Source organism: Erythrolamprus reginae, chromosome 3, assembly GCF_031021105.1.
Source record: "Erythrolamprus reginae isolate rEryReg1 chromosome 3, rEryReg1.hap1, whole genome shotgun sequence".
NCBI lineage: Eukaryota > Metazoa > Chordata > Lepidosauria > Squamata > Dipsadidae > Erythrolamprus > Erythrolamprus reginae.
In genome coordinates, this window is record NC_091952.1 from 71,165,064 (window position 1) to 71,192,410 (window position 27,347).

Sequence of the window (27,347 nt, forward strand, 5' to 3'; positions counted from 1 at the left end):
TCCTCCCCCTAAACGTTTTATTTCCTGCCCTTCTCCCAGGTCATCCTCAGATTGTAACCGTATGGAGGAGGCCATTTCTCATCTATTGTCCATCAGAGCCATTCAACCGGTCCCTTCCGGTCAGAAGGGCCTAGGTTTTTACTCCATCCTATTTATGGTTCCAAAGTCCTCCGGAGGTTGGAGAGCTATTTTGGATTTAAAGAAACTAAATCTATTCATCAAATATAGGAAGTTTAAGATGCACTCCTTGTCTTCTATTTTGGCCGCCATTCACTCGGGAGATTTCATGGTCTCCTTAGACCTCACTGAGGCCTACCTTCACATTCCTATAGCCAAATGCCACAGAAAATTTTTACGTTTTTCCTTTCAAGGCAGGCATTTCCAGTATAGGGCGATGCCATTTGGCCTTTCCTCGGCCCCTCGGGTCTTTACAAAGCTCTTGGGGTCCCTGGCGGCCTATATCCGGGCGTTTCCCATCCACATTTTATGTTATCTTGATGATATTTTGATTCATGGGAACTCCCTAGAGAAAGTGAAAACAGACCTTTCTGTCACCAGGTCAGTCCTTCAGGACCATGGATTTTCCATCAACTTTGATAAAAGCCACCTCCAACCTTCCACATCCATTTCTCACCTGGGATCCATTATTGATTCAGAATCCTCCCAGGTTTTTCTCTCTCCCGAGAGAAAACTCAGTATAGTGGAGTTAATTTCTAACATTTTATCTAATTCTTCAGTTTCCATAGTCACTCTATCTTCCCTTTTGGGGAAGATGGTGTCATGCATAGGCATCATTCCCTGGGCTCGCCTTCATGCTAGGGAACTCCAGTGGCTCCTGTTACCTTTTCAGAGATCAGGGCACAGCAACTCAAATCGACGCATTGTCATCCCACTGAGTGTTCGCAGATCCTTCAAGTGGTGGAAGTCTCCGGCCATGGACAGAGGATCCCCGTTCAGGTGCCCGGATCAATTTGTCATCACCACAGATGCCAGTCTATCGGGATGGGGCGCCCACGCCCAGGGGATGATAGCCCAGGGCACGTGGTCCCCGGAGGAAGCTTCCAGGCCAATCAATTGGCTAGAGTTAAGAGCCGTTTCCCTGGCTCTGAAGCATTTCTCTCCTCGCATTCCCAACCGGCACGTTCTCATTCTCACCGACAACATTGCCACGAAAAGCCATATTTGCAGACAGGGGGGCACGAGATCCAAGGCTCTCATGAGGGAGGCCCTCAAGTTGGGCCTTTGGGCGGAAAAACATCTCCAGTCGCTCCTAGCCGATCACATCTCGGGGAGTCTCAACGTCCAGGCGGATTGGCTATCCCGGGCAACGATAGACCCAGGAGAGTGGAACCTCCATCAAGACCTGTTCCATCAAATCACCCTCAGATTCGGCCTACCAATCCTGGATCTCTTCGCGACCAATGCGAACGCCCAACTCCCTCGCTTCTATTCCAGATTTCCATCCCCGGGAGCGGAAGCAATCAATGCCCTCCGGAGTCCATGGCCTCCAGGCCTACTCTACGCATTTCCTCCAATTCCAATCCTCCCGGACGTGATTCACAAGGTCCTCACCGAGAGGGCCCGAGTAATCCTAATCGCCCCTCACTGGCCCCGCCGGCCCTGGTTCGCGGATCTCCAACAGCTGTCCGTCCAGGACCCTTGGCGACTCCCCGTTTCGGGGGATATGCTGCGGCAGGGGGCTTCTTTCCATCCAGACCCGGAGTGGTTCCACCTCACCGCCTGGCTGTTATCAGGAGAGATTTAGAACTGCGTGGTCATGACCCCGATTCAGTGGAGGTCATTTTAAAGGCCAGAAGGGGTTCGACCAATCGAATCTACGACCACACGTGGTCCAAGTTTCACCAGTGGTGTCTACAGGAAGGTCTCTCCCCTCTGTGCATCCCCATACACAGAATAATTTCCTTCCTTATGCAAGGCTTCCATAAAGGACTTTCCACCAGCACCCTCCGGCGTCATCTGGCAGCCATTTCATCTGTCCTAGGGGGTCCCCGCAGACAGCCTCTCCGATCCTTCCCTGAAGTTCAGGAATTCCTCAAGGGCATAGCCAACCTCAGACCTTCCAAGGTCCACAGGTACCCATCCTGGGATTTGCCACGGGTTCTCCATTCCCTCACGCAGGCACCATACGAACCCCTAAAATCGGCGTCCCTCAGGTACCTATCCTTTAAGGTAGCATTCCTGGTGGCTATTACCTCTGCCCGACGCATTTCGGAGCTGGCTGCCCTCTCAATCAGGCAGGACCTTTGTCAATTCCATCAGGACAAGGTAGTCTTGCGACTGGACCCCACCTTCTTACCCAAGGTCAGTTCCATGTTCCACAGATCTCAGGATATTGTCCTACCTTCCTTCTGCCTCCAACGAGACCATCCCTTGGCAATTAGATGGCACACCCTGGATCTCACCAGAGCGCTGAGAATCTATATCCAACGCACAGGACCCTTTCGGAGGTCAGAAGCACTTTTTGTAGCCTATCATCCCAGAGTCATGGGGGCCAAAGTGTCTTCAACAGTAATAGGCCGTTGGATCAGAGGGACTATATCTAAGGCCTATGAGTCGGCCTCCCTCTCAGTTCCAAGGAACATCACAGCGCATTCCACCAGGAGCGCAGCCACCTCGGCCGCTTGGGCGACTCAAGCCCCGTTGGAGGAGGTCTGCAAAGCAGCCACTTGGGCCTCGCCAAATTCCTTCATCAGGCACTACAAGATTGATTCTTACGCTTCAGCGGACGCTGCCTTCGGCAGAAGGGTACTCCAATCCGTTATCTCACACGATAGCAAGCTAATCCCACCCTAGGGACCATCTATTGGGTATGTCCCATGTGACTGCTGGACCCGCTCCTTCAGTACGGAGAATAGGCGTTGATTGCTTACCTGAACGCCTCTTCTCGTACGGTGAGCGGGTACAGCAGTCACTTCCCGCCCTTGTATGTGTCTTCTTTACCTTTCTATATCTTTCTTCCTCTAACAATGAGAGTTGAACACTACAGAGCTTCACAACTGAGCCTAGTCTATGGATTCGCGAATTCTGGGGAAGGGGCGGATCCGGCAAGCTTTTTTAATACTAGGCTCAGTTCCACCGGATTGGACATGAGCAACCCATGTGACTGCTGTACCCGCTCACCGTACGAGAAGAGGCGTTCAGGTAAGCAATCAACGCCTATTTTCAGCCTAGATATACCCTTGGAAGTAGAAATAATACTTTCAGTTGTCCCAAACCAGCTTTCCATTTTTGTTTTGATTAAAATAATATTTTAAAAAGTCAGACGAAGCCAGGAACCAGATGCAAAGAGTGGTGTCTATGGACAGGTTTACAGGCTTTGGGGATGAAATATAGGGGTCTTCAAATATAATGCTTTTTCCATAGTTGCCACTATTAAATTATGATAGGATGTTATAGCCGTTTTAGACCGTTGTTTATAAGTTATACCATAAGTAGTTTTAAAAATTCCATCAATATTGTTAGAATATCAGGCAACTACCATTTGTTTTGCTAAGAAAATATTATTTAACAATAAATCCCAAATTCAGTATTTTGTGAGCAGTCCTGAATTTGGTAATACTGTGAAAGCTGGGCTCTACTTAATATACACAAGGTAGAGGTGAATAATTGGATAAAGATGAATAATTGGATGAAGGTAAAGATGAATAAGATAAAGATATAGATGAATAATTGGATAACCATTTGTCTGAAGTGGTATAGGGTTTGCTGCCTAAGCAGAGGGTTGTTCTAGAAGACCTTCAAGGTCTCCAACTCTGTTATTCTATAAATATTCTGTAAATTCTTTCAGGATAAATTTGATGGTATACAAAGCTGACCTACAAATCTGTCATTAAATAATGTGTTTCTTTTTTGTTTTGTTTTTACATTGCAAGTTCATCCATAAAATTGTTTAGAACATTTAAAGGGATAACTATAACTATTTGATAAATGTTTGCAAATGCTCTGTATTTTGTTCCTATTTTTATTGCTGGTACTGTTTGTTTTTATATAGCCATGGACACAGGGCAGACAGGTAAATGGTACAGCAGATGTAAGTTGTATGCAGTATGAATGGAAAGCTTTTGCATGTTGCAGTCCCAGCGAATTCATGCTTTCATAACCCATTTAGGCATGTTGGTAACACTTCTCTTGACCAATTAAAATGAGTGACTTTTTAAAAAAGTTTTATTACTTCTGTTGAAAAGAAAATACAGTATTGCTGTTCCTCTAAATGTTCTATTATGCATCTGTAGGCATATCAACTCAAAAGGGAAATAAACTTAATTCCAAAGTGAACCAAAAATTAAAATATTTAGGAATGTCTGTATGGGATAGTAGCATTAGTGAGTTGATAGTAGCATTAGTGACTTGATGTAATAGTGTAGGATATTTCATTTTTCTTTCAGTTGTGGGTACCATCTCATCTTTTAAATCAGAGGTCTTCAAACTTGGCAACTTTAAGACTTGTGGAGTTGAACTTCCAGAATTCTTGGAGTTAAAGTCCACAAGTCTTAAAGTTGCCAAGTTTGGGAAACCCTGTTTTAAATAAATATTTCCCAAGATATGTAGGGAATAGGGGAGAGGGAGAACAAAGTTCTTTTGCTGAATCTGGAGCTGTGATTCTCAACTTTCCATATGCCACGACCATTTAATATAGTTCCTCATGTGGTGGTGACCCCCAACCATAAAATAATAAAATTATTAGGAAACATAGGAGTGGGTTCTAACTTACCTTGCTTCCGGTTCGCTTCCTCCTGCACTATGTGGCCATGCTTAATGGGCATGTGTACGCTTTATGTGTGCACGCATGCACAGTGCCAAATTTTTTTTTAATTGCAAAAGAAAAGCCCAAAACAAGATAGCGACAAATGCGCAGTTCCAGAAATTTGGTTTCTGCACATATTCAGAAGTTTCCATGGTACAGATTTTTTTTCCAGTAGTCTATTTGCATGTGGGGGAACCCCTGGAGATGGATTCTTTTAACAGAGGAAATAAGGGGGGGGGGAGGAGGAAAAGATTTAAAAGGGACAACAAAAATCAATATTCAGGCCAAAACTCCACCAACATTTGACTTTCTGGCTTTAAAAATTGATTCTTCCTTAGTTCTTCTCTTCAGCCAATATCAATATCCAATGAAGCTCTTAAATACCATGTCCACGGGATCACCAAGACTTAACTCATGATTTAAATCATAACATTTCTTTAAGTCTTTGCAGACCCCATGTGATGACATTACAGTCCCCCAGGGGTCCGCAGAGTATATGTTGAGAACCACTGGTCTGAACAGTAGGTGAACTTCAGAAAACCTTCATCCATTCCCAAAACCTGCCCTGTACTTTAGTTGAGGTCTTGTTATTTTTAATTTGTTTTTTCTTGTTCACAAAGAGCCCACCACAATTAAATAAATTGTGAAAGTGAAAATAATTTAAACTTCTTTACTACTCTCACAGCTGGGAAATTATGTTATATTATTATTTATAGTGTTGATTTCCCTGTGGTTTCTTCTTTTTAATATTTTAAAAAATATTTATAATACTTATAATTTAAAAAACAGCTTGAAGTCCATAAGAGCAGAAGAAGATTTTTGCTTGATCAGATTATAGATGCTTGATTCGGGAATCTGGATTTTTTGCATATAAAATGTAACACTCAGTGAATGACAAGACACAACAATAGCAGTGGCATTTTTAAAGAAGAATATTGCCTATTTGGGATTTTTAACTGTAGCATGGATTCTGTAACATCTTAAATATTTGTGATCTTGGGCATGAAGCATGAAGGCATAAATTAAAAATTTTGTGTTTTTTTCTAAATTAAAAGAAAAAATGGATTTGAAATGTAAGTTGTGTTTCTATATATAGTAGATTGATTGGGAAGTTTGCCCCCGATTTTCTTTTGAAATACCTAAAAGAGAAAATATTAACACAGGAAAAACCTTAGAAAATATTTGTTTAGAAGACACATAGTTGTTAACTATGTGGTATATTTTGTGTAGATATCTGTCATATTGTTCTGTGATGCTTATTCTTTGGGTTGCAAGTGGCAGATTGGATTTTTAACTAGACTCTGATGGCATATGAATCATTTTAATAGGCAAAATGTATTATTTAAATTATGCATTTCTAATAACATTTTAAAATAGTACTGTTGGTATCTTTTTCTAGGACAGATGGGCGCCGTTGGTCCTTGGCCTCCCTCCCTTCTTCTGGATATGGAACCAACACTCCAAGTTCAACTGTTTCAGTAAGTTCATGCTCCCTGTGTTGTTTAGTGAATGATTTTTTTCCTCCTGATAGCTAATGGAATTTGAGATGTTTTTGATAAATATTTATTTTTTTCATATTCTGACAGAAAAGTATTCTTAGAAAGAACACTTCTGATGGGAATGTGATAGCTGATTCAGATTCCAAATGAAAATATATTTTGTATTTTCTTCATAATGAAATTTCACTCATTCTATTATATTATTCATTTAAAATAAATTAACAAAAACACTTGACAAATATAAAAAAGAAGAAATATAAGCATGAACATTTGTATATTTTTTCTCCTTGAAACGAATCATTATGTATTTTTGTAAAATATTTGCCTGTCTTTTAAGTATTCTTTTGCATACATTTTGTTCTTAGTCATCTTGCTCATCTCAGGAGAAGCTACACCAGCTGCCCTATCAACCAACAGCTGATGAACTTCACTTTCTGACAAAGCACTTCAGCACAGAGAGTATCACTGATGAGGAAGGAAGGCATTCTCCAGCAATGCGGCCTCGATCTCGTAGCCTGAGGTAATCCTTAAATCCTTCATCCTTTTGCTTAACTTTCTGTGATACCCTCACAAGAGACCCTCATTACTTCTGTTCACCCATGAATTGCTGCAGTGCCACAATTCAAATGATAGACTGCATGGTTTGCATATAATTTCACATTCAATCTTTGAGATTCACAACTAGAACTGAAAAAACTCCTGCTTAAAATTTTGAAGAACAGCTGCCAGATTCGTGGAATTAGATGGACCAATATAGGTCTACTGTATAGCTAGCTATCTTAGTCTCTTGGGCTGTCCCGAAAGCCATTATTCATTACATTCATTATTTTTAATAGTTTATATTTGATAAAGTTGAAATCAATCCAAAAAACTCCTTATATCCACACTGTTTTAAACTGACCTGACCATTGGATAGGAAAAGGTTAAACACTAGAAATATTTATTTTACCAGATTTATTATGGCCATTCTCTTCAATAGGTTGAGTGGCTTACAAAACCAAATAAACAATTAAATAAAGTTTAAAAAATGAAACAAAATATGGCAGCTTGTAGTGAAAACAATCATGCCAGTAAAAATGCAATAAAAATACAGTAGGGGCTGTACAAACATACTATCCCTGGGTCTTGGAAAGATTAAAAGATGTCTATCAGAAATATATTTAGATTAGATTCTAAATCACTTTTTTTTTGTTCTAAGGGAGAATAAGCACAAGTTTAAATATTGCTGAATTATTGCTGATTTGTCCATAATGACTTGAATGCCTAGGAATGAAATTCAGCAACAATGGATTTTATACATGAACTGCTTTTATCAAAATTGTATTAACTTATTGTCTATTTATGAGAGCTAATGTCATAGGAGCAGAAAGACTCAGATTCTGGTCATCCTTTAGGCATGCAAGGCGGCTGGATGACTTTGATTACCCTAACCCTTGTCTGGGAAGTAAAAAAATAATTGACTAATCAAATTAGTACACTTTAACTTTCAGTGAAGTAACTTCAACCACAACAACTGTATGATCCAAGAAAAAATGTGGCTGTTTTCATGAATCTGAGAAGAATACTGCAATTTGACTCCTATATATTTCAAAACATGTATTGTGAATTAAAACCAAAATATTACATAGAATTATGCAGACACAGTTTATACTGTTAATTGATTTATGAAGTATATCACAGTAAAGTGGATGATATGTTCATACTGCCTTATTTACAATGCTTTATTCCACAACTTCTTTATAGCCCTGGTCGTTCTCCAGTGTCCTTTGATAGTGAAATAGTGATGATGAACCATGTATACAAAGAAAGATTTCCAAAGGTAAGAAGGTACTCTGAACAGACTGAAGGGTTTTTTAAAGATCCATTTAGTCAGAATAATAAAAATATATCAGATAAAAATATATATGATACAAAGAATCTATTGTTTATACAAAGTTAATGTGATAATAATAAAATGAAAATCCACATTGGAATTATTTAAGCAAATAGAAGGTTTAGAAATAGCTACAAATATTTAAGTTAAGGAAGTATCTTCATCAAAAAAAAAAGATGGGCTAGAGCTGGCCCCTGTTTAAAATGTATTTGCAGTAGGTTGCCAGTTATGAATCACAATGTATGCCAAAATATAAATTGGATTTTATCTGGTAGATAAGTTGTAGTAGGTGGTTTAGAACTCTCCCCTGAAGTCTATTTGAAAGAATAAATATGTGCATAACATTTGATCCCATGTTTTTTTTAAAAACTCTAAGCTTAAAATTTGAAATCAAACTTTTCTGTCTTTAGCAAGATAGGATGCAAAAAATAAATGAAAGATCCACTATGCAGCCTGTAAAAAATAAAATTATGTACACTTTTCTGAAATGTTTTTTATCTGTAAGTTATAATTATAGAATATAATAGCAATACGTTTAATATTAATGTTTACAGTGATAATAGAGAATAAAATTCATTTATTTTCTATAAGTAAAATCCTTAAATAGTCTAATAAAGCCCATTAATTAGGTGTGAGATATTTAATTAAGCTTATGTGTTGATTCATTTATAACAAAATGTCACTAATTATTTGACCCATTTTTAGGCCACAGCCCAGATGGAAGAGCGGCTGGCTGAATTGATTGCATCAAGTGCACCTGAAAATGTGTTACAATTAGCAGATGGGGTCCTAAGTTTTATTCATCATCAAATTATTGAGTTGGCCAGGGACTGCCTGGATAAATCACGTGAAGGACTTATTACTTCTCGGTACTTTTATGAACTGCAGGAAAATCTTGAAAAATTGCTTCAGGATGTAAGTATGTCAACAAAAGATTTAACCCTTTCAGAAATATTGGCTAGAATGGGCACAATTAAACTATAAGAATTGAAATTTAATAGTTTATGGGAAGATAGACATTGTAGAAAAAACAGTTTTAAAGATGCATAGGTTTATTATTGTATGGTGCTTTCATGGCTGTGTGTCTGATGGACTACCATCTATAAAGGTTTTGGGATAATTAATGTTCTTAAGATTTCAATGGAAGATTCGAAGCTGAATTCTTTCACTGAAATTAATCCCATATCAAATCAATTACCTTTAATTGTGGCCGGCTTTCATGCATTTTCTAAAGCCTCCAAAATCCAGTTTGTTGATGTAAGGGCTAAAATTTAATAAGGCTGGAACCAACAGTTGCCAGCTTACAGAATACTGTCAAAAGCCAAGCCAAGCATCTGTTGGATCAGAAAGGCAAGAGATAAAATTTCATGGATTAAATTGTGCATAAATATATCACATTAATTGGTTTCTTGGTCCAGGAGTGGGTACAGTTGGTGCACAAGAGGAACCTGTGCAAAAGGCTAAGGCTGCTACCTGTTCTTTAAGCAGGAATTGTGAATCTAGAAATTGCACACCAACTCTGACTGAGGAAGTCATTGCAGAGTTAAAGATGGAAACTCTTGCCAAAGTTGAGCGAAAGTCTGTTCTCCTGCACTAAACTTTCAGATCTTGAGGAGAGGGGAAAGGAGAAAAAAACTTGGCAGCTTCACCTCATTGGGCCAATGCTGAGTTGCACAATAGGATGTCAACAACATACAATAAAACAATAATTTCTGTGAATGACCTCACCCAAGGACTTCATGCAATGTTAAATAGGAGTAGTGAGAGAGTACCTCACAAAGCAAGGATCTCAGGCTCCATCTCTTCTTTCCCTACAAATACTGTTTGGAACTTCCTCGGAGAACGGAGGAGAATCACCGTAACACTGCCTGTCAGTCCCCTAAGTTGGTCCAAAAGGATATCCTGTTTGATGGTATCAAAAGCTGGTGAGAGATCAAGGTAGACCAGGATGGCTATATCACTGTATGCTGAGCTTGCCAAAAGTCACTAACTATTGTGATCAGTGCTATCTCAATCAGACTTGAATCCTATTTGAGTCCAGAGAATCTAGTTCTCCTAGGACTATCTGGAGATATAGACTAATAACTTGCTCTAAAAAAGGAAGATTGAAGACTGGATGAAACTTGTTCAGATCTGTTGGCGATGGCCGGTGATGGCTTCTTAAGAAAGAGCAGACAGTTGTCTCTATCGAGGCAGATGCAGCTACTGTAGAGAAGCATTCACCATCAAATGGACCCAATCACCTGTCACCTGTCAGGGGACAACTGAATTAACCATAAGGAAGAGAGATCTAAAACACCAGTGGCTGAACTCAGCTCTAAGAAATGGTTCCATTTCATCAGCTTCAAACTTTTTCCAGACAATCAGGCAAGACCATGCAGAGACAACTATATAGGGTCTGTACATTCTGATTCTGATTTCTCTGCTGAAATGACACTGGCCTGCTTTGGAATCTGCTCCTGAGGATAGAAGATCTGTAAGAGTGGCATGAGATGTGTTGTTAGTGGGCTTTCCCCATTGACTTTGCTTGGGAAGGTTATAAATGGCGATCACATGAACCTGTGACAATACAGTTATCATGAATGCATGCCAGTTGTCAAGTGGCTGATTTTTGATAGAGGGGATGCTGCAACAATTGTAAGTGTGAAAAGTAGTTGTAAGTCATTTTCCCCCCAGTACTGTTGTATCTTTGAATGATCAGTAAACAAATGGTTGTAAGTGAAAGATTGCCACCATTCCTGTTATAATACAGGTACAACATTTCCAAATCTTTTGGAGTCTGGGCAAGAAAAAGCAAACATTTTGGAAACATTGAATTGTGATTGGTATTTATTTTTATTATATCTTTGACTGATTTAAGTTTGCTGTTTCAACGCAAGTTATGCATTGCAGCAAGTGACTATCTCATTGGTTTACACACAGTTATAATGTTGGATACATATTTCTCAAGAAAATAAACTTTTAAAAAGTTTTTGAGATGATGTAAGCATTTTATACGTAGCAAATGAAGCCCTTTATTATTTGTCTCATGAAATTAGAAGACTTTGGGAAAAACTGCATCTTATTATTACCTCTGGGAGCTATAGTGCACTATTTATTCTCTATACAGGAAATGTAGCGCTATAATGCTATAATTTTTTTAAAAAATTATTTTGATAGACAGCATGTCTGAGCTCTTTGACTTATTCCATTAATTTTTAAAGAAATTATTTGGCTGGAGAGTTTCTTTAACAACTTTCCAAAATGTTTGCTTAAAAAAGAGAACTTGGGGAGGAAAAAATATCTTCAGTTTCTTTGGCTTTTTCCCCTCTTAGCCTTCATATGACTAGTTTCTACTTAACTAGAAATCCTGATTATAACTATTGATTCTTAAAAGGTTTTTAACCTGGAAATATCAATTCTTATTTCTAGAATTCAGGTGCATTAGATAGCATCAGAGTATTATCTCAGTGAGAAAGTTGTGATTGGAATATCACTGTTTTTAGGGAGAAGAGCGATTGTAATTTCATGCCCCAGTGAGTACTATTAGCGACAGATGAGTCTTTTACATAAGGGAATAATTTTATAATTTACCTATTTCTGCCTCTAGAATATCATTGAAATTGGCAGCAGCTAGAATAATTCTTTTTCTCCACTCTTTCCAAAGTGAAGTTGGGTGGGATCTGTAATGTGACTAACAACCTCAGGCAAATATATAGTCTTGGGAAGTACTAATTGGGTAGCATGCATTATGTTGAAGCAAATGGCAGACACCTGTTTGGCATATTACCAATACCTTCAAGATGCAGGAAAAGTAGGATATATTTTTAGTAAAATATTTGAAATCCAGACCAATTTCGTGAGGAATTAAAACAAATCATAGCGATATTATTAAATGTCCTGAAACTATAGCTCAGTTATTTTGGATGAATGGCAGCTAGAAGTTGTGCTTTATTACTGTTTTTCTGCAGTATTCAATTATTTTTCATGTAGCTAGATATTAATGTTTTAAATATATAACATGGGTTTTCTTGATTTTTTCCTCAATATAAAATAGAATAATAATTTAAAAACCCTTTAAAAAAGCAATAAAACTTTTGATAGTACTGTTTTATAGTAATGTTTAAAGTTACCTTGTTTAATATCCAGATTTTGTAGAAAAAAATATGATGGATAGCTTCTGCTTTCTAAGGTCAGCCATCAAGAGTAAGGAAATAAACTGTCAACAAATATGTTGCAGAGTAGCACTTGATAGAGAAGCTAAGAAGGCCTTGAATAAGATATTCAAATGTCACGGTATCTCTATACCTATAAAGATCAGAATTTTGCTAGGTATTCCCGTGATACTCTATGGAAATGAAAGTTGCATTTTAAAGGAGCAGGATAAGAAAGATATTGATGCCTCTAAACTTTGATGCCAACGATGATCCCTGAGAATGCAGTAGCAAACAAGAAAACAAACCAAAAGATTATTGATCAGATCATTCCATAGTTCTCTCCTGACCAAGCTCAAATTATCATTCTTCAGACACGTTATGCCAGGACCAGAACACCAAAAAAGTTTCTAATGTAGGGAAAGGTGAAAGGAAAAAGAAAAGGATGAGTACCACCAAAATGGATAGACTCAGTTACAGCGGCAACAAGTACACCATTAAGAGATTTAAAATTAGCAATTAGGGATGCATCATTATGGAGAATATGTGGTTACTAGGAAATGAAAATGACTTGATGGCACATAATCTAACTTTCTGAGAACAGCTTTTTCTCAGTGGTAATATTTTTCAATGTCAAAAACGATGTTTCTTCCAAAATATTAATATGCTTGATAAATGGAAAGAAAAGTTAAAGTTATTTGAATGTCAGTTTACTTTTTATAAGTTCCAAATGAAGATAATTCAGGTAGGATATTAAGTTTTCTTCTGTGTGAAGGCAATTGCAAAATCTATATATATCTATTATCTTACATTGAAAAAACCTGTATATTACACCAGCTAGGAACTCTATAAAGCATTCCTGTGACATGTTCAAAACTATTTATTGAATGTACATTTTAAGGAAATTGTCTTTAGATATAAAACCTAAACCTAACAAAACCATAAACCAAATTATGTGGTTAATGTTCTATTAAAATAGTTCTTTACTATTTTGCAATGTTTCTTAGTACTATTAATTTTATTGCTGCTCTTCATTACTTTGAAATGATAAAGTAAAACAGGTGAGCAAGTAAACACCTTACCAAAAATGTTGGTCTTTGAATACAATTTCTTATTATTATTTATCATGACAAACTGCTTTTTATAAAAAAAATTGTAGTCATTTTCATGTTCTTCATGAAGCTTTTTAAAAGTAATAACAGAGCACTGAAAAGAGTTTCATATATAATGAATTGCGGGAAAAGAAATCTAGGTTTCCAGTGAATGTTATAAAAATGATTCTACAATACTGCGTGCGAGTTGATGTTATTTTTAAGATTCTCCTAATACATAACATGAATAATGTTAATTGTGGTTGTGTTGTGCTTTAGCTATAATTACAGTAAATCACTAATGCTCACTTCAGAGGGGAAATACTGTATGTAGGATCCATTCTGTGTACATATTGTAATGTGACATTCTTTTCCTTAGGCTCACGAACGTTCAGAAAGTTCAGAGGTGGCATTTGTTACCCAACTGGTAAAAAAGTTGATGATCATCATTGCACGGCCAGCGAGGTTGCTTGAATGTCTGGTAAGCACACAAAAGTTTTAAGGGGCTTTATAAGATAATAAAATCTACATTTGCGCTCAGCAGTCCAGTATTGAGTGTAACAAAAAGATTTCCAAACAGATTACATAAATCAGACAGCTAAAGACTGTTCTACTAAAAGAGCTGTTGTTTTATTAATAATGACTTGTTTCTGCTGCATTTGGTTTCTAATAAATAGATCTTACCACTTCTTAATTGTCATTTCACACAGATTATAGCAGTGATTATAAATCAAGGAACATAATTCTGTGTTGTTTTACTGCTTGATAAATAAATGTGTACACTATTCTCAGAGTTTATACTGTGATATTGCAGCTATTGTTCAGTTTGAAAAATAGTGTCATGTAAATTTTGGGATTAGGATCAATCTATTCTGATTGTGACTTATATACTGTAGGCATTATGACATTTTGTATTCATAGAATGCTTCAATTATAATTCAATTATAACTTTTTGTCATTTAATGTTTTAGAAACGTAGCCAAATTTCAATTCCATGGGAATCATAGGTCTTGGATTTTGAACACAAAATCATCCTCGACCTCTGACTTCCTCCGGAAGCTCAAATTGCCACATACAGTTCTCTCACATTTTGTATTTTGTTGTCTTGGTAACTCCATAAAATAGGTTCAGCTATGAAATCATGACTAGCTCAAAGTCACCCTCTAAATTTAATAGCTAAATAAGAATTTGAACTTGGATCTTATTATTCTTAGTCTAGTACCTGTATATCCAATTAATAAATGATTTCAATCTTATATATTTATGCAGTATTCCATGCGTAGGGGAGCTATAGCATTATATATCCACTTCTACAAAAACCTTTAGGCCTTAAATTCCCTAGATAACTTTGTAATATTTGAACTGAAAGTTATTTTATCTATTTGAAACTTATGGGACTGCAGGCAGAGTTATTACTCTTCTGATGTAGATTTTTCCCCTCTTTGAATACTTGATCATTAATGTATATTTCAAATCATTTTTGAAAAATCAATTGCTGAGCTATATGGAAGATTTAAAAAATAGACAAACCCAAAAGCCTAATTATTTAAATTATATGTATGGTTTTTTTTACTGTAGGTAAATAAATTAAGAATTTATCATAATTAATCTGTTTCATCTGATAATGAACTGAGTTTTGATTTTACTGGAGCATTTTAAAAAAGATACATGGTAAACTATATATCAATAAAAGCTTCAGGAATTCTACAAAGTGTGACTGAATGTGTATGCATATTACATGGACGCCTTCAAAAATTCTTATATGAAAGTATAAATTTGAGAGCATATTTAAATTAAAAGTAGGTCAGTATGATTCTCTGCTTATAATTATGCTTATTAAAAGGAATGCTTACTTGCTTATATTACTCTCTTTGCAAGTCTGTGCTGAAGTGACTATTTTTAGTTACATGCATATATCACTAACTGAGATGTGGAAAGATGTTAATTAGCCTGAAAATTGTTTCAAAATGAAAAATGGAAGGAGATACAGGCTGAAATTTAACAGTGATAACATGAAGTTGGTTGTGACAGTCTGTCAAATGATGTGTCAGGACTGCAAAATATACATTTAGCTGTGTCAGTACTATTTGAATTTTACTTAATGTTTTTTGTAATTCAGCTTATTGCATCATGTGCCAAATTTATTCATTTAACCAGTCATTGGCTTGCTCCTGTTATTACTGTTGATTTCCTATAATAATAAAGATCATATGGTTTCATTTTTCTTGTTTTTGTGCACTGCTGACGGAGAGGCGAACGTTTTAATGCCCTTACCTGATTATTTCAAAATATTGTTTTATAAAAGAGATCCTTCTTACAATGTAGAATGAAAAATTCAAAATGTAATTACAATTACATATGACTTTTAAAAAAAATAAAAAAGGATTATCCTTTCCCTCTGATCAAGCGTTATCTGCCAAGTGGCTGAATGCCAAAATAATAATATAATGCAGCCTGGAATGCCTCCAAACAGAGCAGCTTAATGCAGTTACATTGTAATTTTCAAGTCACTGCTTTTTTAGTACTGTAGCATAAGTACTAAAAATTATTATCTAAGTACTATTATGTAAGTATTAAGATTATTTATGTGACTTCAGGAAATGTTCAAGTTCTAGTGATATTTAAACTGTTTGATGCATTCGATAATAACAATACATTTTTATTTTAAATAATAGCAATACATTTTTATTTTCTTTGTTGAATTTCAACCACAAGGTGACTCTGGGCAGCTTACAGTGTTAAAAAGAATAAAGCATTTTTAACAGTATGAATATAGTAAGAGCAAAACACTATAAAATATATATTTTCAACTATAAATCTAAAGGATGGGGGGGGGAATAAGCTGAGCAAGGGAAGGTAGGTGGAATCTATAATTAATCTATCAGCCATCTCCATCTTTTTTATACTCTTATTACATAGAATACAGTGAATGGTTGTCCAATTTAGATCAGAGATTTTTCTGATTTTCTGTAGCTTTGTATTTCTTCTCCTTTCTGTAAATTATATAGAACAAGTACTTTACAAAACAAATTGGAGTATTACACTGCATGTAATGTGCTCTCTTGCTCCATATATGGCTATTTTTTTCACTTCCCATAATACTTTTAGATTAATCATTGAGATTGGTTTCAGTTGTGTGCCTTTCTAGCTCAGCCAAATGACTCTTCTTGACCTGGCTGATGAACCAGCTATTTTAGTAGGCAGGGTATGATATTTTGCATATCTGTTCCATTACTTATGCAGTGCAAAATCATCTCTCTGCAGAGTGGTAAGACTAAATAAAATAAGAAAAATAATTTTCTTTAAAGAAATAAGAAAAATGTTTTCCATAATTATGTTGTCTAATCTTTCGTTGCCCTTATGGTGCCTTCATGAGAAGTTTTAGTAATATTCTGAATCATCTTTTATCTACTGTTTTATATTTTTCCAAAACACAGCTATGCCCTGAGAGCAATACTGAGTTGTGTCAAAAACTTTAATTCAGGTTTCAATTTGGACTTACAAACTCACAGAAATGTTTAGTTAAACTATGCATTTTATTTTCATCTTTCTTAAAATAAATTATACCTAGAGTTACAAGCATTTGTTTTTTGAAATCGGATTAAATATTCTCTTTCTGCCTCTTTTTGCTTTAGGAGTTTGATCCTGAAGAGTTCTACCATCTGCTAGAGGCTGCTGAAGGCCATGCCAAAGAAGGGGGAGGAATTAAATGTGACATCCCTCGTTATATTATATGCCAGCTGGGCCTTATCAGGGATCCCCTGGAGGGTGAGAGCATTGTATTCTTAGAACTATAATGAATCAGAAAAGAGTAGGCTATCACAAAGCATCTTAGTCATTCTCACAAACATTAACGAGCACATACAATCTAATGAACACATCAATTGTTAAGAATGTCTGTAAGTATTACGGTGTCCTATTACATTTATATAGTGCATTTTATACATTTTAATTATTACTTTAATGCAGTGTTTCTCAATTATTTTCTGCCCCCCCCCCCAGAAGAAGTAAACATTTTGCACCCCCCTCCAACTCTCTGCTGGGACAATTGTTTGCAATATTCAGCACGCTTTTGCTGAAAAAACTCAAGCGGCTTATCAGCGCTCCTCCTGAACCCGAACGCCAAACCTGAACTTCTGGGTTCGGCATTTGGGAGGCCGCCGAGAAGCCCCCCGGCTGTTTCAAAAGATGACAGCCGGGCGGCGGCGGTTTTTTGTGGGGGGGGGGGGGGGTTTGTTGCACGCATTAATTCATTTTACATTGTTTCCTATGGGAAACAATGTTTCGTCTTACGAACTTTTCGCCTTACGAACCTCCCCCGGGAACCAATTAGGTTCATAAGACGAGGTATTACTGTAATGTGTTTAAGTGATGTCTTAATTTATTTGGCTTCATGCTGTCCACTGCCAACATTTTTAGACACAGTAAACATACCAGTCTTTCTTCGTTTCCCACAGTAGTCACGGTGAAGCCAAGCGCTACATATGCTTCCTTTGTCATATTTCCTCGTCTTAGCTTTTGGGAGACTTACGTTTGTCTCATTATCTCCGTCTCTCTCCTCCTTTTTTTCCATCCCTGTTAAATATTTTTCCATGGTGCCTCTTAAGGGCTTGTTATATGCAATTCATATCTCCTACTCTGTGCTGTGTGCTATTGTTCGGTGAAAAAAATCCGTGCACTCTGTGGCAAAAAATGCACGTTCCCCAGAGTCACGTGCCCCCACTGGCATTGCTCCGTGTCCCCACAGGGAGATTCGCCCTACTATTTGAGAAACACTGCTTTAATGATATATTATAGCACATAATAATACATATTGCACACTCCAAATTGCACAAAGCAGAACTCAACAAAAAGGTGGTCCTATAGGTTGGAAAGGATGGGTCTTCTGTTTCCCCTGCATTTGCAATGAATCCCTCCCACACAGTAAGTGAAATGGGAAGAAAAAAAATTACCATCCCTATCATTGTCTTCATATGGGGGATGGCTCCATTGGACTTCAAGTTCCTTTCCTAAAAGAACACTGTATGCCAACTTTTCTCATTCTCAACCACTTTAAGACGAACGGCTTTGAACTCCCAGAATTCTGAAAGTTGACGTCCTTAAAGCCACCGAGGTTGGGAAACACTGTGCTATTATATTCCTGATTGCTCAATTCTAGAATTAGCCCACTTAATTTTGGGTGTGAAGTGGCCATGCATATCATATCTTTCATTGATATATATCTTCTGCATTAAATAGAAATTTACATGTTGCGGACTTTTTTAAAAAAAATATTGCACAACAGTGAAAGGATAGATTAGCTTTTTATAGGAGAAAGGGCTTTGCAAAATGTACCGTCAGAGTACAATAATTTGTACTGAAGATGACAGATAGTATTTGGTATTTTTCATTTTTGTCTTGGAATTTTGCTGAGGCTTCATATGATTCATAGACTGAAATAAATTTGAAATTAAAAAAAAAAAACAGAAAGGGAAAAACATGTAACATACAAAAAGCTATAGAGGACTCTTGATTTTTCCAAAATGAACATTATAGCCATCTCACTTATTTTATTTGTTTGTTTGTTGTTTGTTTGTTCTTTCATTCGTTCGTTCGTTCATTCATTCATTCATTCATTCATTCATTCATTCATTCATTCAATTTTTTAATGCCGCCCTCCTTAGACTCAGGGCGGCTTACAACATGTTAGCAATCACACTTTTTAAAAAACAGAGTCCGCATATTCCCTCCACAATCCAGGTCCTCATTTTACCCACCTCGGAAGGATGGAAGGTTGAGTCAACCGGTGGTGAGATTTGAACTGCTGACCTGCAGATCTAGCAGTCAGCTTTAGTGCTGCACTCTTCCCACTGCGCCACCTCAGCTTTTAAACAATTTTAAATAATAAAAAAGTTTTATGAGAGAATATAGAATCTGTCCTATATATTACTATTCAGAATAACTTTACCAATACTAAGGAGATGTATTTGCATAGTGTTTCTCAGGCCAAGGAAGAAGGCAGGCAATGGCAAACTACTTTTGAAAATGCTGTCAAGAAAACAGTAGGGAATTGTTCAGCAATTGCCAGGTGTTGAGGCTGACTCAAAGCCCCCCCCCTCGCAAAAAAAAGGCTGTGCAGGAAGGACTGCAAATGAGATAAGGGAGTAGGTGTATTATTCTTTGAATACCAATGATTGTATACTATTACATCTAAAAAGCACATTTTTCCTTCCTTCCCAGAAATGGCCCAGCTGAATAGTTGTGATAGCCCAGATACTCCAGAGACAGATGATTCTGCAGAAGGAAAGGTAGTGATTTAACATCTCCGTTCCATAATACAAAAATGTTTCTGCACTGACATTAGCAAAATATAAATTGTCCACATTGTACATTTTTTTCTAATGATAATTACAGTGGATCTAGACTCTCTACATACCCCTGTTAAAATGGCAGGTTTGTGAGTGTAAAAATATCAGACCAAGATAAGGCACTTCAGAATGTTTTCCACCTTTACTATAACATGTAAACTGTTATAAAATGCAGGCTAGTATAACATACACAGCCACATCCCTACTTATAGGAGGGTGTGAACACTTATACAGACACATTATTCTAGTTTTTTATTTTTATTTTTTCTCCCTAAAGATTCCAATTTGTTTTTTCATTAGATTGGACAAAGATGGAAAAATTCTGGTCATTTATCTTGGTCTGATTTTCTTTTGGGGGGGGCATCTCAAAAACCTGGTACTTTAACGGGTGTGCAGACTTTCTATATCCACAATAAGTTCTCTGTTGAATAAAATTAAGTATTACAATTGGGAATATTTATAAAATTAAATTTGTTAGAGCAGCCATATTTCTGTTTGATAAATAGCAATCACACTTAGACTTGTGTATCACTTCATAGTGATTTACAGCAGCGGTGTCAAACTCACATCATCACATTAGTATCACGTGACATATCAGAACTTTTCTCCCATCGTTAAACTGGGTGGGGCAGGGCCAGCACATGACGCATCTGGCCCGCAGACTGCGAGTTTGATACCTTGCTCTAAGTGCTTTACAGAATCAGCATATTGTTCCCCACAACCCGGGTCCTCATTTAACTGACCTCAGAAGGATGGCAGACTAAGTCAACCTTGAGCTGGTGAAGATCAAACTACTGTCAGCCAGCAGAATTGGCCTGCAATATTGCATTGTAACCACTGTGCCCCCACGGCTGATAATAAAACCATGTTAGGTTGGAATTTTGAGAAATTACTCTGGTTGACACACACATACACACACACACACCATATCTTTTTTTGTAGGGTGACCTCATTTAACACTAAAGTTGTTATTGTTCTGGATTCTGTTGACTTCTGAATCAACAGTCATTTAATTTTGCTTAGATTGACTCTCAGCCTATTTCTTTAAGGAATAGAGTTATCTGTGCCTTTTTGAAGAATGATTGTATTAGCTCCTCTTGCAAAGAGGCATTCATGAGAACTGAGATCCAGTCCCTTGTTTATTCCATCACAGCTCGTACCAACCAGGAGGGCTCGTACCAATAAGGAGGCCAGTCCTTATTTCACTAAGCACTCTGTTTACTTACTCAGGTTGTTCGGTTCAAGCTCCTTCCAATTTTATTATGGAAATTAGCAGGGTAGTAGAAAACTCACAAGTAGCTTTAGCAGCACAATGAAATCATAACATTTCTATTCATTTATACTTCCAAAAAAGAATCGAGTTGGTGATTAATATCAGTTATCTATTGTTATAGATTAAAAGTGGAATGAAAGCTATTTTTTTTGCTATTTTCAGAATCGGGGAGTAACTATTCAATCCAAGAAAACACCATCAGAAGAGGAGTTTGAAACTATTAAATTGATCAGTAATGGGGCATATGGGTAAGTCTAATAAGTTATGCTTGCATTTGTTTTTTTTTAAATGAGATTTTAAAAAAATAGGTTAATGATGTGAGAATGCCAGGATTTGTATATTAATATTTTAAAATTGCTGCAGAAGATATTGTATATGCCATTTGTTTTTACAAATTATAGGAATAAAACTCTAGGCTTTTTTCTAACTTTAAAATGCTTCCCTCCCTTGAAATTTGTGATAGCTCAGCAGTAGGATAAGGCTGGTTCCTGTGAGGGTTCTGCTAAAACCTTGGAGGAGGATAACAGGATGAGAAAATTAGTGTGCCCTGCCTCCCCCACTCTGCTGTTTTAGAGAGAAACATACCATTATTGGGAAGTACTACAGTAATCTTGCTCAATTATTACAAAAGGGGTGGAAATGAGCCCTATCCTTCTAGAGTCACAGTTCCATGTGTGGATTTCATGTGTTCAGCAGCAATCCATTTAATAATAAAACCATAATGCATCAATGCAAGTTTCCACACAAATATAATTAATGTAGGATGGAGAGTTCATCCCTCCACTAGAGGGATGGATTTCTCCCTTATTTCACAATGTGAGTAGAAACATAGAAACATAGAAGACTGATGGCAGAAAAAGACCTCATGGTCCATCTAGTCTGCCCTTATACTATTTCCTGTATTTTATCTTACAATGGATATATGTTTATCCCAGGCATGTTTAAATTCAGTTACTCTGCATTTACCAACCACGTCTGCTGGAAGTTTGTTCCAAGGATCTACTACTCTTTTAGTGAAATAATATTTTCTCACGTTGCTTTTGATCTTTCCCCCAACTAACTTCAGATTGTGTCCCCTTGTTCTTGTGTTCACTTTCCTATTAAAAACACTTCCCTCCTGAACCTTATTTAACCCTTTAACATATTTAAATGTTTCGATCATGTCCCCCCTTTTTCTTCTGTCCTCCAGACTATACAGATTGAGTTCATTAAGTCTTTCCTGATACGCTTTATGCTTAAGACCTTCCACCATTCTTGTAGCCCATCTTTGGACCCGTTCAATTTTGTCAATATCTTTTTGTAGGTGAGGTCTCCAGAACTGAACACAGTATTCCAAATGTGGTCTCACCAGCGCTCTATATAAGGGGATCACAATCTCCCTCCTCCTGCTTGTTACACCTCTAGCTATGCAGCCAAGCATCCTACTTGCTTTTCCTACTGCCCGACCACACTGCTCACCCATTTTGAGCCTGTCAGAAATCACTACCCTTAAATCCTTCTCTTCTGAAGTTTTTGCTAACACAGAACTGCCAATGTAATACTCAGATTGAGGGTTCCTTTTCCCCAAGTGCATTATTTTACATTTGGAAACATTAAACTGCAGTTTCCATTGCTTTGACCAATTATCTAGTAAAGCTAAATCATTTACCATATTGCAGACCCCTCCAGGAATATCAACTCTATTGCACACTTTAGAGTCATCCGCAAATAGGCAAACCTTCTCTACCAAACCTTCCCCTATATCACTCACAAACACCCTTTACACCCAAGTGGAAGGAATCGTATATAACAACATTCCTCTCACTGACAGCTGAGGCTACCTGGTGCTGGCCACCTCCAGGCAGAAAACATTGTACACAATTAACATGAGAACTGACAGAAGTGTAGTAGCAAAGACCTTCCCACATACCAGTGTGGCAGTGAGTGCAATGTAAGAAGTGCCTAGTCCATGTCAGGCGGCTCAAATATCCAAGATGAAGTGGAAGTAAATGCTGAGGTGTGCTGCTGTTCACAATCCCAACTATAGGGAAGGTATAATTTGCCTGCCGAAAGTTTCATATTAGTAATCACAGCAGTCAGAAACTGGCATTCTGCACCAGATTGAATTGCTGATCCCTCAGAGACATTTTTTGTACGGCAGCATATGTCGTGCCTGATGCCTTTAGACCACTCTGTCCGCCTGGGTAGTCCTCATCACTAATCAACATCTTACTAGTAGCAAGCTGATTCTAATCAGCTATTGTTCCTTTTCCCCAAAGGGAGCTGTAGGAAGTAGAGGAATTTAAATATGTCATAGAATTATCATGCAGATCTCACTCCTTTGGGTAGTTCTGTCATGGCAAAATATCAACTTGCTGCAACTGCCCACTTCCTTTGCAGACAAGTGCCTTGCATATCATGTCTGTGGCATGTCCTCTTTGGTCATAGGCAGAGTTCAGCTGTTACATCTAGGTCACCAGAACCACCAAGCACTGTGCTAACATTTAGGAGGCAACAGTTGCTCCTCCTCCTCTGGTTGTTATTTCTATTCCTATGTTCCTAACAAGAGAAATGGCTTGGATGGTTTCCTGAAATGCCAACTCCCATTCATTCTATGAAGGGGAAATGCTCCTGAGTCACCATGAGGCCATTACATTGCACCATTGCTGTCTCTAGAAGGCTAGGCATAGTGCTAAAATTAAGCCTCCTTAAAGCCTTACGTTGATCACTAAATATTGATCATACCCCCCCCCCCCCCCCCCCAGTAGCTTAGCTCTTAAGCCTTGGTTTATTCAGTGAAGTTTTTATAAGGAAGCAACATGGTTTAGATAGTGTAATGAGTGAACCCTAAACTGGAGATGGGAGGGAAGAGAAGCCCTATGAGTAAATCTCTTGTTAAAGTATAAAAAGAAAGGACCTTCTTGAATGTATATGGCTCACATTCCTTGCAAGTTGCAATACATTCAGTAGCAGTGTGTGGTCACAGAACTCATTGAAGGAAACCCCGCAATAAGCCAGTTATCTTGATTTGGGGGGAAAGGTATATTTAAACTCAAAAGATGGCTGAATCTCTTTTTCATTCATTCTTTTTTTTACATCTGATTAAAGCTCTTGTCAATACAGTATCTTGGATCAAAATTAAAACTACAAGTGGAAAAAAATAGAAATGGAATTAAGATCTGGAGACTGCCTCTAAGGCACAGGGCAAGTAAATCCTTGCACACCAGTTATCCCCTGATCAAGCAGATTCACCAGTCCATCAATGAGTCCAATTGTCAAGCTGTAAATTTTTCCTTTGTAACTCACTTGTCAATCTCTATAATTAGTTAGCTTCAGAGTGGCTCTCTAGATATACTAGTTGCTTCTTCCGTTCCTGCTATTTCCCCACTAAGTTCCAACACATGTTGAGCCTAAACTGATAGCAGCAGGACCATATCTAGAAAATGTTTTGACTCAGGCTGACACCATCCCAAAATAACTGTTCTGTGTAGAGAATCATTTATATGCAGAATATTTTGCAAATCCCTAATAAATATGAACGTGCAGCTTATTCAGATATGAAGCAGACAAGATGCTTTGGAAAGATCTGAGTGTACCTCTCAGCTGACAGAGGCACTGATAGGTCTTTCAGCAGTACCCTTTCTCTTTTGGATTAAATAGCTGCATATATCGACCTGAAAGTTTCTTTCAAAGAAAGAAAAGTAGCCATTTTTTCCCCGGAGGGATACTGATTCAAACAAAAAGGCATAAAAAATCTTAATACACAGGGAGTTGATAAAAATAAAAATAATATTTGACTATACAGTAGTACCTCTAGATATGAGTTTAATTTGTTCCAGAACCGAGCTTGTATGTTGATCAACTCGTATCTCGAAGGAATGCCATTAGCCTTTGTTTTTCCCTGCGGAGATAACCAGAAGCAAGGATTCTTGCGCCACCTAGTGGAAGCTCGGCTCGTATCCCGAATTTGAGCTCGGGTGTCGAACAGAAATTTCGCTCCTGTCGTGGCTCGTAACTTGGAATATTCGCATGTGGAGCAGCTCGTATCTAGAGGTACTACTGTAGAAGTTATAATAGAAGCAAAAGTTACATATGAACGAAACAGATTCAGTACTTCAAATGTCATAATGCTAATTTGGTAAATAGATTTATTTCTAAGAGTCTTTTGTTCTTTCTTAGTTTCTGCTTTCATTCATGATCCCATATAAAATTCTATCCTTTACTATAAAGAATTAACTTTAAAATTGAAGTAGAGAGCCTGGAGAACAAAGACAAATTTCTTGGTGCTACTTAATTCTGTCCATTTTGTGAGTTGTCTCTAGCTTTATGAACTGATGAAACAGGTGAAACTTTAGATGTATTCTTTCTCATTTTGTATATAACATATTGTTCATGTCTTACTATAGTGCAGTGTTCTTGGTGCGCCACCGGAGTACGCGTCAACGTTTTGCAATGAAGAAGATTAATAAGCAGAACCTTATTTTGAGGAACCAGATTCAGCAAGCTTTTGTGGAGAGGGATATCCTAACTTTTGCAGAAAATCCTTTTGTTGTCAGCATGTTTTGTTCCTTTGAAACCAAGCGGCATCTTTGCATGGTCATGGAGTATGTGGAAGGTATCTAGAATTTACCTAGACATTATAGTAAATGTATTAATCACAATGGTTTACATTAGGAGGCGAGAGGTTAAATATGATGGTTCACTTAGAAATTAGGGTACTTTCATTATTTTCTCAATCTAGGATTTGTTTCATATCTTTCAAGATAGAATGAATATATTGTGCTATAAAACTTGCTCTGTTCCACATATTTCGGTAATATATGCCAAGTCTGCATATTTGTCCATCACTTTATTCTGAATGCAAGAGATCTTAACAATGGAGTTGGTATTTATCAACAGCAGCCAAAGCAATATAGCTGGATGTGGAATGAGCTAATTGATCCAGAAGAGGAAACAGGCACCAAATATTTCCCATTGATTTTTCCTAATTCATCACCAAATTATATTCCTATCTGCCTCACATTTCCATGGTCTTCCTCCTATCATTCTATCATTATCTTTTAGCATTGTATGGCAGAGTATGTGGAAATAACTTATATTTTTGCTCCTTTCATATATTAATGTAATATTACCAATCCATTGGGATTGGGCAGCATAGAAGTCAAATTAATTTAATTTAATTAAACTATGTGCACCTATTGAGAATGAATCTAGAAATTGATCTATTATTTTAAAGATAATGTATTGGAGAAAATATTGGACAAACATTCAGTCCAATAAAATAAGATTCAAAATTCCTAGTCTAGAGTTACTTTTTCTTTTGATTAGACACAGATAGGAATATACTGTATATAACATAATATACTGTCAGCCTTGTATAGTCCCATAGTGAACACAGAAATTATATTTTTATTGTGATCTAGGAGGGGATTGTGCAACTCTTTTGAAGAACATTGGAGCATTGCCTGTGGATATGGCAAGAATGTATTTTGCAGAAACTGTACTGGCGTTAGAATACCTCCACAATTATGGAATTGTCCACCGTGATCTAAAACCTGACAAGTATGCTTTTGAATTCTCATGTTGGTACTTGCAGTTGCAGCTGTTCATTCTAAAAATATCTGTAGCAACAACTTGTACTATTTTTCTCCTCTGGAAGGGCAACCTTTCATTACAATATTTATTCTTCAGTTGCTTCTTGACAAATATCAGATTGTGATTATTTCAATAAAATTTATTGAATAACTATTATTTCATTAATTATGTCCTAAATTTAAAGTGAGGCATTTCAACAATAGGAAAGCTTTGATTGTCCTTCTACAAGGACACTACATTTAATACCTAGTAAAAAGTGCAAGGTGAACAGGGCTATAATTTTATCATTTTATACACATGTACTTGCCTCAGACCTTTAATGTATGAAACTGTAAAACAAAGAACAAAGATAGAATTTAAATTAGTAAGAATTTAAACTAGTAAGAAATTAAACTTTCTGGAAGAAAGCAATGAAAATTCAGTCCTGTAATACTGGCAAAAAATGTACATGGATGCAGTACCAGAAATCAATTCAAGAGCATTGATTTAAATTAATTTGTTTAAAAGCATTACTAGGTTTGGATCCAATTCAGTGTCTGTATATAAAAGTATTCAAATCTGACTCAAATTAGACCCTGATTTTTATATTCTGGTGAAAATATTAACCTCATAGACCATGTGCTGATAGTAAATGGCAATAGAATTGCCAGTAACCGGGGCCAAAACCAAACTTGGGCTAGGACAGAGATAATTCTGGCTTTCTTTCATTTTTGTTTGTTTCTGTCTAGTTTCTGTGTTGTTTCTTTCTTGTTGAAATATGCCATCAACAAGGAGGCAGAGTGGCGTGGGCGG

At 37.0% G+C, this 27,347-nt stretch overlaps 1 protein-coding gene across 5 annotated transcripts in view; it reads left to right on the forward strand.

Moving 5' to 3' along the window:
- Positions 1-27,347, forward strand: part of MAST2 (microtubule associated serine/threonine kinase 2) — a 175,337-nt gene that overhangs the window by 119,521 nt on the left and 28,469 nt on the right. For 3 of the 5 annotated variants that reach the window (XM_070745794.1, XM_070745793.1, XM_070745798.1), the window contains exons 7-17: positions 4,013-4,033; positions 6,165-6,243; positions 6,630-6,784; positions 8,008-8,083; positions 8,843-9,052; positions 13,741-13,842; positions 16,997-17,129; positions 19,581-19,648; positions 21,144-21,229; positions 25,367-25,575; positions 26,384-26,522. In XM_070745794.1, the coding sequence (XP_070601895.1) occupies positions 4,013-4,033; positions 6,165-6,243; positions 6,630-6,784; positions 8,008-8,083; positions 8,843-9,052; positions 13,741-13,842; positions 16,997-17,129; positions 19,581-19,648; positions 21,144-21,229; positions 25,367-25,575; positions 26,384-26,522 (1,278 nt within the window). The remainder of the gene's footprint in view (positions 1-4,012; positions 4,034-6,164; positions 6,244-6,629; positions 6,785-8,007; positions 8,084-8,842; positions 9,053-13,740; positions 13,843-16,996; positions 17,130-19,580; positions 19,649-21,143; positions 21,230-25,366; positions 25,576-26,383; positions 26,523-27,347) is intronic. The other 2 variants (XM_070745796.1, XM_070745797.1) reach the window with 1 other exon arrangement.